Source organism: Diabrotica undecimpunctata, chromosome 8 (genome assembly GCF_040954645.1).
Source record: "Diabrotica undecimpunctata isolate CICGRU chromosome 8, icDiaUnde3, whole genome shotgun sequence".
In the NCBI taxonomy this organism is placed as follows: domain Eukaryota; kingdom Metazoa; phylum Arthropoda; class Insecta; order Coleoptera; family Chrysomelidae; genus Diabrotica; species Diabrotica undecimpunctata.
In genome coordinates, this window is record NC_092810.1 from 23893790 (window position 1) to 23907527 (window position 13738).

The 13738-nt window shown below is 34.4% G+C and overlaps 1 protein-coding gene across 10 annotated transcripts in view; it reads right to left on the bottom strand.

Moving 5' to 3' along the window:
• The window catches only part of LOC140447289 (long-chain-fatty-acid--CoA ligase 6), a 148358-nt gene that overhangs the window by 12349 nt on the left and 122271 nt on the right, over positions 1–13738 (bottom strand). For all 10 annotated transcript variants that reach the window (XM_072539865.1, XM_072539869.1, XM_072539867.1 and 7 more), the window contains exon 4: positions 1220–1489. In XM_072539865.1, coding sequence (XP_072395966.1) covers positions 1220–1489 — 270 coding nt within the window. The remainder of the gene's footprint in view (positions 1–1219; positions 1490–13738) is intronic.

Sequence of the window (13738 nt, forward strand, 5' to 3'; positions counted from 1 at the left end):
AAATCAAAGAAGATTGACTACAACGACCTCAGGATCATATCAAATTTAGACTATAAACAGCGAGCAAAAGTACGTGTTAACGAACAGCTGTCAGAAGAAATTGAAATTAGATGTGGAGTAAGACAGGGATGCGTATTGTCGCCAATTCTTTTTAATGCCTACTCCGAAGAGGTCCTCAAAAAAGCTCTTGAGGGTGAAACAGCTGGAATAAAGGTAAATGGAGTTCCCATTAACAACATTAGATATGCGGACGACACTGTGATCTTAGCCGAAAACATTGAAGATCTTCAGAGACTGGTGACCAGAATAGCAGAGTATGGAAAAGAGTATGGTCTAACAATGAATGTCAAGAAGACGAAATTTCTGAGAATATCAAAAACTCAAAGAAATAACGAGAATCTTCTAATAAACGAAACCAACGTCGAACAAGTGGACAAATATGCATACCTGGGAACAATGATTAACTCCACAAATGATTACAATCAGGAGATAAAAATAAGAATAGAAAAGGCTAGAGCAAATTTCAACAAAATGAGAAGAGTTCTATGTACCAGGGATTTAAAACTGGAACTAAGAGTTAGGTTGGCGAGGTGCTATCGTTTTTCGACTTTATTTTATGGAATGGAATATTGGACCTTGAATGCGACATCAATGAAAAAATTGGAATCATTTGAGCTGTGGGTGTACAGAAGAATTCTGAAAATATCATGGACAGAACACGTCACAAACAAAGAGGTTCTGGGAAGGATGAACAAAGAAATGGAAATTTTAAATTCAATAAAAACAAGAAAATTAGAATATCTCGGACATATTACACGTGGAGAGAAATACATCTTGCTCCAACTGATTATGCAGGGAAAGATCCAAGGAAAGAGAAGCATAGGGAGGCGTAGAATGTCATGGCTGCGCAACCTGAGAGAGTGGTACGGATGTACATCAAATGAACTTTTCAGAGCAGCCGTCTCAAAAGTCCGAATAGCTATGATGATTGCCGACCTCCGCCGCGGAGATGGCACTGGAAGAAGATAACACAGTTGAACAACAAAGATCTAGTATATTAGATCTAGCATTGAAATGCATTAATATAGAATTATTTCGTTCGTTAAATAATAGATGTCCTGATTGGTAGCCCAACAAAATCTGATAACCGTTTTAGTTGCTATACAATTAATTATTTGTAACTGATTTTCTATTTATTGTTTAACTAGGTAAAACCTACCTTGTTTGACAATAAAGGCACATGCTTCTGGACCTAGAGTATCGTACAATGGTACCAGCACCATACTGTAGCAATATACTGCTTGCTCTGTCAGAATCCATTCTGGGCAATTTTGAGAATATATACCGATTATAGTCGTCTGTCCTGGAGGGAGACCGCTGGCAACAAGTCCGGAACCGAAGTTTTTCGCTCTTAACAATGCTTCGTTATAGCTCAACCACTGGTACGGCTTGGAGTAGGATTCTCTCCAGCCCAGACTGGGACCATTATCTAAAACAAACAAATATTTTTGCTATAGTCTACTGTAGTACAATGATCTTGCAGCTTCACTTTGCAGATGCTATATTATTTTTTTATTGATAGGTAATAAATGCTAATGTTATAGAGATAATCTTAACTACTTAAATAACATTGACAATTACGTTTTTTCTCTTAATTTTCATTATTTTTTTAATTAATTAGTCAGACCTTTAAGGCCCTAAAGTTCCCTACAGTTCTCTAGATACATGTTTTTAATTTCATTAAGTATTTATTATTAAAAACTCGAAATGCCATTCTTTAAATAGTATCGTTGCCTATTTCTACACTCGGTTCGCTATTCCCAGTCCGAACTGTCTAGTGAATTTAGTAATTATTTTTTTGCGAAGTTAGTTACTTTTTGACAGACTAAAAGTGGCTGGAAATTACTATACAACCAAGCACACGTACTCATAGCCAATATTAATAGTAAACAAACTGAATAGTAAATAAAATAGAACTTTGCGAATTACCAACAATCAATATTTATTTATCTGCACCATATAATAAATAGTTATGTTAAATTATAACAACTAAAATATATTTTTTAAATATATACCACCCAAAATTTGATGGGTTTAGTATACACTTCCACTACTTAGAATAATTCTTCTTTTTTTAAAGAAAGAAGTCTGCAATAGTAGTTTACTTGAGCTATTAATACTGAGAAGTAGGAATTGTTGTGTTGTAGGTTTCCGACAATGAATCTGTCAAAATATGCCCGAGCTAAGCGAATGGAGTATAGAAGAAAAAGCATTAGAATATTGAAACTTGGTCACCTAACGTCACCACTGTAACTGTATAGAGGGAATGCTTGAAACTTCGGTTACACGTTCGGTAAAGGCTTTCGTTACGTTTAAGAATTCTTTCGAGACAATCGATACTTCATTGTATTGGTTTATTAATTTTAATGATAATATTTCGCAATATCATAATACCTCAATCGAATTTTAGTAATTCTTTGGACGTAAAGTGCTATTTTTATTCTTAAAGTAGTGAACAGATTTTTACTATAACATCGCCCCTCGTAATTCAATTACGCATATCGTCGCGAGCATCTGTATTTCATCTTTGTGTTCGAAGGTAGATATCACATTTTTCGACAGTTTTAGCACCTCTCAATTATCGTGGATCTTTTATAATTGAAAATAAGCTGAAACTAACTAGTTCAAATGATCTATTAAATCAACGGTAAACTAAGTGTTGTTTCTTCTCTCTCACTCTTGTTAGTTGGCAAACGTTTCAATTATTATACGGGGTATACATATTTCACAATAAATCAAATCGTGAGCTGTGAGTAATTAGTGTAGTCAAAAAAGAAAAGTAGTGTGATATAAGACAAATTTTGAGAGAACACCTACAAGAGAGAGTTTGTAAGTAAAACGAAATAGCTACCAGGCATACACTAAAAGTTTTGTACAAATAATAGGTGAAAAATATTTCAAAGTATTCGCCTTTGAAACCTTTCCATTCGATACAGCCTGTAGTTATTCTCCTACATGATCGACTGCCAAGTGGATTTCTTGCGTACTCATCCACATCATCCTCCCATCACTTTGTCGGTCTCCCAGTAGGTCTCTTCCCTTACATTTTTGCATTCAACAGTTTTTTTGGAAGCCTGGTTTCTTCCATACTAAATACATGGCCTGCCCATTGAAGCCTGTAGGCAGACATAGTGAGATAAAGGTGGTCCTTTATGTATGTTACGGGTAAACTTCGAAAATGTATAATCTCGACATTAATCGGACAATCTTGACTTCAACAGAAATGGACTGCCAAGTGGATTTCTTGCGTACTCATCCACATCATGCTCCCACCACTTTGTCGGTCTCCCAGTAGGTCTCTTCCCTTACATTCTTGCATTCATCAGTTTTTTTGGAAGGCTGGTTTCTTCCATACTAAATACATGGCCTGCCCATTGAAGTCATAGACATAGTAAGATAAAGGTGGTTCTTTATATATGTTACGGTTAAACTTCGAAAATGTATAATCTCAACATTAACCGGATAATCTTGACTTCAACAGAAATTTAATGTTAATATCGTACGAAATTCAGATTCTTTCAGATCAAAGACATTTTTTTCAAAATTTCAAAAATTTTTCTTTTACTTTAAAAGCAATTTTTAAAAAAATATATGCACTTTGAACCAGCCAAACTTATAGATCACGTAAACAATACGGTAAGGATTAATTTTGTTGCGAGTTCTAATTAGTTTAAATGATCGGCAAATGTACAGGTTGTACATAATTCACACTCGGTAGCTCGGTATTTTTTTCATTTGTGTACTCTAGAATAGAGGCCAACATGTCAGGAGTTATAAGAAGTGACCAGGATTCAAGTGGACTGGATGGTTTTGTTTCTAAGGCAGGTACTCGAAGACCAGGAAGGTGTGTAATAATGTTTTGTACGCGAGTTTTTGATGGTGCCGGAGCATTGTTAGTCCACTTATATCTGTTCGGTCCATAGTAAAAAATTTGTTTCATTATTAGATGCTGTTTCACTTTCGTCGCTTGATAAGTCACTTACGTCGATTTCTGAACCTGTATCGTGATCCGAGTGTTCACTTTCAGTGTCAGTATCACTGTTATTAGAGTCACTATAAGTGTCAATATTTTCGGTTGGCTCCTCCAAGGATTCGAGAAAGTCAAAAACATTATCACTAGTCACCGTACTTCCGCTAATTTTTAAAGCAATTTTAATGTATCTGAAATAATAATAACGTCACTACTATGTTGGGGTCAAATCCGACCGGAACTTAACAGCACGTGTGCACTAGCCCACTGATGTTTTGCTACTAAGCGACATGCTAAAGTACGTACTTAATTGGGAGAATACATGGAGTAACAAAGTCGTTTGTAAAAACTGTCTACCCGCGCGCACGAAATTCCTGGGGTCAAATTTGACCCCACGATAATATTTCAGGGCTAGAAATAAAAAAAAGCAGAAAAAATAAAGCTTTTTTTAAAAAGTTATGATGAGTTTTCCCCGAAAAGTCCTTAATTTTTTTATTATTTTACGTTGAAATATTCGATTTGGTATTTGACAAATAAGAACCTACTTTTCATTAGCTACAACTCTGCTTCTACTGGGTCTAGACTTCGTAAGTACACCATTTTTTTGTTTTTTTTTATAAGCTACATTTTTATTAGAATATTTTTTTCGATAAATAGGCACTTAAGTTTTGACTTATTTGTAAAAAAATAGTCTGAAAACGTAGTTTTTATGTTGAAAAATAAACATTTTCACTTGCAAATTACGCAAAAAGTATTGACTTGTGAAAAACTCTATAAAATATAAGTTGGTTAGAATAACTCAGTTTATCTATTTCCGGACTTATTTTGAACGTTTGTTTTTTCACCCCCAAGAAGGGAATGCTTTTACCCTTCAAGTAAAAGCAACCATGGGCTTTGAGTCCAAAAGTGAAGTAGAGGTTAAGAGTAACCTAAATCCAAATTTTCAAGCAACTCTCTTTTATTTTCAAACAGTTTCAATAAATTACTTATCAGACTAATTGTGCGAAACTTATTAGATGACCTAGTACATAGTATTACGCATGTAGATTTGAGCCATGGCTTTGTAACTAAACATCTTTGTTTGGGAAAGTATGTGGTATTTATTTTTATATTTTACATTTAATATTTTTCTTTTACTGAGAATTTGACTTTCTCTTTTGCATTTTGTGTGACAAATATAGAAACTAATGTAAAGTATCATATTACCGTGATAATTAACTTAAATTATCGCCATTCAAAATCGCAATACAATAGAGTGATTTATTGCTATACCCTCTTGCTACCGACCACCTCGAAGCGTGGCCAGAGGGTGGTTTTTGACGATCTCAAGACGACACTTCGACTTCATCATGAGACCGCTTACAGTAAGCACCGGACGTCCTTTCTTCTGTGCCTCGGATGGCGTCGTGACGCACCGCGACCAATTCTTCTGCCTGTTACGAATACATCAATTTTAAAAGGTGAGTCTATATTCTTTGTACAGACAACAGTATGAGCTAAAGCCAATTAATTTCGTAAAATATTCACAGTTGTATTTGCTATTTTTCGGTAATTTATTTACAGTCAAAATATTGCATTTTTTCTTCATTATTATTTCTAATATCATTTAACCAGCGACCTCTAAGTTTTATGCAACACAATCTTAGTTATACATTTAATATCTGCGTCCTCTAGTAACTTCCTCTGCATGTACATTGTCTGGTCTTATCCCTTTGCGTTTCTTAATTAACCGAATTGTCTTCTTAACCCTATTAGCTGTTATTGGATGAGTTGTCTAAGTGTTTTCAAAATTCGGTAGTTGCTCAGATCAATAATTATCGTCGAATATACTATCAAAATGTTAGAAAATGTTACAAGAAACTCATCAACCATTAAGTTAAAAAAAATGTGAAAACATTTTTTTTTTTTTGAACCTATTCTCTATCCTTCTATTGTTGGATGTAGGTCTCCCCCAGTTCTCTCCATCTTTCCCTATCTTGAGCTGTTCTCTGCCATGTGGAACCTCCTTGTTTCCTAATGTCATCTTTCCACCTCATCTGTGGTCTGCCTCTTGATCTCTTTGCATTGTATGGACGCCACTTTCCGATGGCATTGGTCCATCGTCCGTCTTCGAGACGTTCCATGTGTCCAGACCATTTCCATTTCAGTTTTGCTGCTTGTTCTATCGCGTCTACTGTCTTTGTTCTGGTTCTGATCCACTGGTTACGTTTTCTATCTTTAAGTGATATACCCAACATTTGTCTCTCCGTCGCTCTTTGTGCCTTCCTTATCCTATCCAAATTGGCCTGGGTAAATGTCCATGTCTGTGCTCCGTAGGTGAGCACCGGCATTATACAGGAGTTATATACTTTGCTTCGTAAGTATAGAGGGATTGTTTGATTATTTAGAACGTAAGAAAGTTTGCCGAACGCTGCCCATCCCATTCTTACTCGTCTCGATATTTCGGCTGTTTGATTTTCTCTGTTAGCTCTGATTGCTTGTCCTAGATAGATATACTCATTTACCTGTTCTATTTTTTCTGTTTGTATTTTTATTGCCTCTTGGTCTTCCGTGTTTGTCATTATTTTTGTTTTGTTGAAGTTAATTTTTAGGCCTTTTTGCAGTGATTTTTCATGAAGTTCATTCAGCATTAATTCTAGTTCTTGTCGTTCCGAGGAGATCAGGAGCTTATCATCCGCATATCTAAGGTGATTTAGGTACTTTCCGTTAATACATATTTCTCTGTTTTCCCAATCTGTTGATTTTATTATATCTTCGAGGGTCAAAGTAAACAGTTTAACTCCTCGTTTAACTTTTATATTATCCGTTATTAATTTGTCGTCCAGAATTACGGTCATGGTTGCGTTTTGGTAAATATCATGTATCAATTGTCGGTATCTTGAATCTATGCTACTATTGACCAGAGCTTCTTCCACCGCCCAGTGTTCAATGCTGTCGAAAGCCTTTTCATAATCTACGAATGCTAAGTACAGCGGAAGGTTGTATTCATTGGTTTTCTCAATTAAGATTTTAAGCGCATGTAGATGGTCGATTGTGCTGTATCCTTTCCTGAATCCGGCCTGTTCCACTGGTTGGTAGTTATCAAGTTTATAGGTTAGTCGGATGTTTATTATTATTGTGAAGGTTTTATATAGTTGTGAAAAAAAGGGAAATAGGACGGTAGTTGTTTAGGTATGTTCGGTCTCCTTTCTTATGTATTAAGATTGTGTTGGCATTTCTCCATTGTTTAGGTATTTTACCTTCAAACAGACATTTGTTGAACAGTATTTTTAGCATTTTTTTTATCGTGTCTCCTCCTTCTTTTAGCAGTTCCGCCAGTATTTTGTCCTCATCGGCCGCTTTATTTCTTTTCATGTCGTTTATGGATTTTTCGATTTCATTTTCAGTTATTTCTGGTAATATCTCTGAGCCAACATTTTGTATTTTCCTCGAGAGATTCTGTTTAGATGATAGTGGTGGGTCATTTTTAGAACTGTATAGGTCTGTGTAATATCTTTCTGTGATTTTTACTATTTCTCCTAGATCTCTTTCTTCATTGTTCTCAGCTTTAAGCATGATTAGTTTTCTTTTTCCTATATTTGTCTTCATTGTTTTTAAACTTTTGTTCTTCTCTATGATTTTCTTAATGCGATCTTCTTGATAGAATGCTGTACCTTAAGAGAATAGAAATAAACATACCACTCTATTGTATTAAGGAAAAAGACAATTTGTTAAGCAATTATTGGTACCTAAATCAAAAGCAACAAAATATTCGAAAGAGTGATGATGTGAACTGCGATCAATTTCTATTTTCAGTGTTGTTATAAAAAAAATGATGATTTTTCAAAAGGTAAACATTAAAACACAAATGTGAAATATCATAATCCATTAATGTTATCGATGATTTATCTATCACGGTAAAATGACAGATTTCAGACATCAACCAGCTGAAGATATAATTTTCCGTCAAGTTTAAAAATATCTTCAGGCATGTGTGCAATGCACGTATACCTACGTCTTTGCGTCCTCGAAAAATTTGTAAACACTCGGGTGATGTTTGTGACGAAATTATAACCTAGACATTTTCATGTTGATCTGGTTTATATTTAAATCGGATTATTAGACGTTTACCAGTGACGTGCTAATAACTAAGAGTTCTTTTATATAGTTTTTAATGGTCTCTGTAAATATTTATTTATTTAATACACGGGAGAACCCCATTAACAGTTTAAATTACAATATATAATATCACAGTTAGGATTCAAAACTTGAAATTACTTATAACATAAAATCAATATTAAAAAGTTTAAAAAATGAGACTAAAAATCTTAGACACTAAAAAAAACAAACAAAATATAACCAGAACAAAATTCAACAATTCCAATATACATATCACAAAGCAAGAGATCTTTTTAACCGAGTTAAAGTAATATTGAAAGTATCAATCGAGAATATTTAATAACCCCATGTATTTGTCCAATGAGTTGTGAGTACCATAGGTTGTTCTGTGGAAAGGAATATTGAAAACATTGTGGTACCGTAGAGCTTGATGGGGAACATTAAAGTTAATTTGGCTTAACAGGTTTGGACAATCAATAAATCAATGTACCTATGATCTTATATACAAATATAGCTCCTGACATATCACGACGGTTCTCTTAAGTGAGGGTAAAGATAATAAATTGTTGTTCGATACGGGAATAATCAATAGTGTGGACATGGTAAGCACAATTTCTCAAACATTTATGGTGGACTCTTCTATGGTATCAATATTGTTCTGAAAATAGGATGAGCAAATAACTGAACAATATTCCAAAATAGTTCTAACTAAGAAACAACATACTAATCTTGTTGAATCAATGGAGAAATACTTGCAGTTTCTCGTGACGAAACCAAGAAGTTTAGATGAATTTATTGAAATAGAGTTTACGTGGTCACAGAAAATAAGCTTCTCATGGAAAATAACACCCAAATTCCGAATAGAAGAAACATAATTCAGTGGCTGATTATTAATAGTATAGCTTGTTTCAATTCTATTGACTTTACGAGAAAAACTTATAAAACAACATTTTTTTACATTTAAGTGGAGTTTGTTCTGATTGCACCAATTTTGTAGTCGGTCGAAGTCATCTTGTAAAAAGGCTAGATCTTTTAAGCTATCTACAACTTTGCCAAAATTTCAAGTCATGTGCCAACATTAGTCATTTGATATTTAGGAAACAGGAAGTGATGTCGTTAACAAAGATATTAAAAAGAAGTGGAGAAATGTGGCCTCCTTGAGGAACTCCAGATGTTACTGAGGTACTGTCAGACATATGACAACCTATCTTGACTCTTTGACTTCTCCCAGATGTAGAGTTTTTAATCCATTCAAAAAACCTGACATGAAAGCCTACATTATTTATTTTGCTCAAAAGTATTTGGTGATCTACACGATCAAATGCTTTGGAAAAATCTGTGTATATTGCATCTACCTATTTACGGTCTTTCATATGAGATAATATATCAGATTGATAGCAAACCAAGTTTGTTGCAGTGTCTTTTTTTGGTATGAAAACCATGTTGTGATTGAATTAAGCCTTTACATAACCAAGAAAGTTGCTTAGTTATAAGACAGTCAAAGAGCTTAGGGATTGTAGATTGTATACAAATGCTACGATAATTTTCAATGTTGTCTTTCTGACCATTTTTAAATATAGGAACAACATAACTTTCTTTCCATGAAGGAGGAAACATAGAGGTTTCTAGAGATCTATTAAACAATATAACAAATGGCATTACAAGGGTACAGGCACACTTTTTATAAAACATTAGGCACTCCATTTGGACCAGCAGTAAGTTTATTGGGCAGGTCATTTATGGCATTAAAAATATCAGTCATGGTAATCTTAGGACAAATATTTGTACTAAAGTTGCTAGTTGATGGATGGATAGCTAATATATAAATAAAGCAATACAAAATAAATTTTCAGAAGATATATCCACAGTATTCTTTATTATATAAAAATAAATACATGTAAAAGCCTAAACAAACTGTAGTAATCGAATCTAAAATACCTTTTCTACAATTAATGTCGCCAGAGGAGACCAATCATAGTAAAGATTGTCACTCACTTTGGCCGGCCAATTACAACGAGGTTTATTATCTACGATTGTATTGGCCCTCCGACAAAAGATCACTGCGCACATGCAACATGAAATCCATAAACGCGCATAAGTCCAATTTCCTGGTCATTTTTTTTTTCGATTGTATATATAAATATATTTTCGCCGCTAACTTCATATATCAGCTTTGCTTTAAGACATTCAAGAGACATAATGAAAGATGTCGCTGCCAGTCCACTGATTGGTATATGGCTGCAAATATGGGCTGGGCTGATCTTGTAATATGGGCTAGGTAGGTTTCACAGCTATTCGTTGCAGATCTCTACATTTTGACTATTGCTAACGGTATTTGCCGAAGTTAAACTATCACCGTAGTGATGGCGCCACAGTGGTAGATATTGCCCAGTTTATAATAATTGTTTGTCGGTTGGTGTGAGTGTCAAAACTTTTTCGGTTAAGTTGATAAATTCCAGTATTTGAAAATAAACACTTATTTCAAAAAAATGTCTGTGTCACGCTGAAGCTCTATAATCAGTCTTTGATATATTATGCTAATGAGTTTTCTTCAAATCGACTACTTTTAGACAACCTCTTTTGTTGTGCAAAGCGCAAGCGTATTTACAATATGGGCTATGCCTGTGTTTTCATTATAGGCTAGTGGCCCATATCTAGAACAATGTAAAACATACTTCAATTTTTTCAGGATGTCAAAACAACAGCTGAAAGAAGATAAAAAAGGGATGCGAGAGATATGGAACGTGCAATTATAGCTGTCAGGCAGCACGAAATGGGTACGCTAAAAGCTGCAAAAATGTTTCATATCCCACGTTCTACGTTGCAACGTTCTGCAAGAAAACTTGAACTAAAGCCAATTGAAGCTGCTCAAATAAAGTTAGGGCGTTAAGCTGTCTTAGGGAATGATCTTGGAAAGAAGCTAAATTTCATGGATTAACCAGAAAAGGAACAATATCAAACATCCGTTTGGAGGTAATACGGCAGGCAGAGTATCAGTACGCTATCAGCTATCAGTACGACGACCAACGGGAACATCGTATTCATGAGCAAGAGGCTTTAACAAAGACAATGTCGCATCCTTCTTCAATGTTCTGGAAAAAGAATATGACAAATGGTTTTACCCACCTGAATGTATCTTCAATGTGAACGAGATAGGTATTACGGTTGTATAAAACAAGATTGCACAGGTAATAGGCCGAAAAGGAAAACGACAAATTGCATCATTAACTTCTGCTGAAAGGGGCTCTCTGATAACCGTCGTGATATTGATGAGCGCTGCTGGCCAATTCATCCCACCAATGATGATATTGCCACGTAAAAATATTAAGCAGCAACTGATGAAAGGAGCTTATCCAGGTTCCATTATGGCAGTACATCCAAGTGGATAGATACAAAGCAATATTTTCACAAGATAGTTTCAACATTTGATTGACACAATGAAACCCACAGAAAAATCACCAGTCCTGGTTATTATGGATGGTCATTACAGCCATACACGTAATATAGAAGTCATAGATTTAGCTAGAGATAATCATGTCACTATAATTGTCTTGCCTCCCCATTACAGCCACAAACTCCAGTCATTGGTCAAAACTTACATGGGTGTTCTTAAGGCTTACTACAGCGAAGAGATCAGGGTCTGGTTGCGCCACAATAATCGTCCACTAAGTGCATTTGATGTGTCAAATGTGTGTTTGAGTTCTTTGGGGGAGTTTATGTGAAATGCCAAACTGGAGAGATTGCCGTTAATGGATTTAGAGCTACAGGAATTTATTCCTTGAATAAAAACATATTTACATATTTCGACTGCCGCACCTGATGATGCGAGTGATGAAGATGATAAGGTGATCGTCGTTTCAACTGCTGTTGTCAATTCAAATGAACCTACAAATTCTGATGATAACTCTATCAATTCTGAGAGCACACCAGATTGTCATTCCAGCTACAATAATTTATCATCTTATTCTCCCACTCTTCGATCTGGGCCTAATAAACAGCTTGAAACTATTCCTAAAACTAATACACAGCTTGATGCTATTTCTTCAACTAGTTTACAGCTTGTCGCTATTCCCACAACAAGCTTTTACAGAAAGTCTGCCACGCCTTCCAGAAGACCTTGTACAGAGCTTGGTGTAAAAAGAGAATAAGTTTATAAATCATTCCAAATTATTTTTCATATAATAATATAAAACTAGTGAGGACTCCACTGGTAACTTAGGAAAATTATCAGGATCACCTGGCACATCTCAAGGTAGTTGCTATAATGTTATTGGGTATTTTAATTGCCATTTATATTATAATTTCTGGCCCCGTGTCGTCAAAATATAACAAAATTAATTTCAGTTTCACTTTAAATTGATTTTTTGTATTTTGTAGCATTTATAGCTCAGTTAACAATGTACTTAATCAAAATATACGAGCAATAAAAATTGAATTCAGTGGGTGTTTCCTTTTATTATACGTTTTTCCCCTCTCGTGTTTTTAAATAAAAAACTTAGTTATTTTTTAATATCGCATATGTCGTTCTTTATAATTTTTCTTGTCTTTTGATATGTAAAATATGTTTCCGTAAGTAATTTCTACAGAATTTTGGGACATATTAATATTAATCGGTCACATTAATATGCCATATTTAAAAAGGATATAGGCAACTTTCTTGATTGAACGAACTCAACTCATATTAACCAGTACTACAAATATCTATTATAGATCCACCTACTATACGTACTAAGTAAGAGAAGGTTGTACTTTTTCCAGACTAATTATCTTGCTAGAACTGCCTACAAAATCATTCGATTCGTCACTTACAACTAGAAATGAAGAATACTATGATTCAGCACCAATTAGTGGTGATAAAAACGATTTGTAGGTTGAACACTTCGGTTATAACAGCTTTTTGTGGTGGATTTATTCAAATTTAAAATGAACGAAGACTCAGAGTTCTGTGTTGCATGTTTTAAGTAAAAAATGGATCTGGAATGGATGGATAAAAAGGGAAAAATTGTCGAAGGTAAAACATTTCAACATATTCCTTGTTGCTGTAAAATGAAATGTAATGACACAAAATCACCCTAGAAGAGAGGAAGTCTTTTTTCAATAGTTTTGGAAAATGGGGGATTTCAAGAGACAAAATACATTTTTACATGGCTTGTATCGTTGATTGAATAACCCAATAACCCATTGGGTTATTCAATCAACGCTTGTATCATAAAAATGTCGTAAAGCAAAGAAGGTCAAGAAAGGACAGAACAACTCAGAGATCTTCTTCGAGTAAATGTTATTTTGAACCAAACAATGAATTATCGATGAACGATGAACCTAATAATGAAGTGGGGGAGGAAATTAATGAAGAACTACGCGACGCAGGCCAGTTATAGAAAACTTTTAGAAAAGTAAGAATGAATGTAATGTAATGTATTCAACGTGTTAATAATAATGGAACACTATTCACGTTAAGTATTCAATAAATTCATTGCTTTTCTAGATTTAAGAAGAGAAAGTGGCTTAAGTAAATATTTTTGTATTGTATATGAAAGATGTAGAATTAATATTTCTATATTATCAAATCTATTGGATCAAATCAAATCTTAGGAAGGAGAATATTATAGA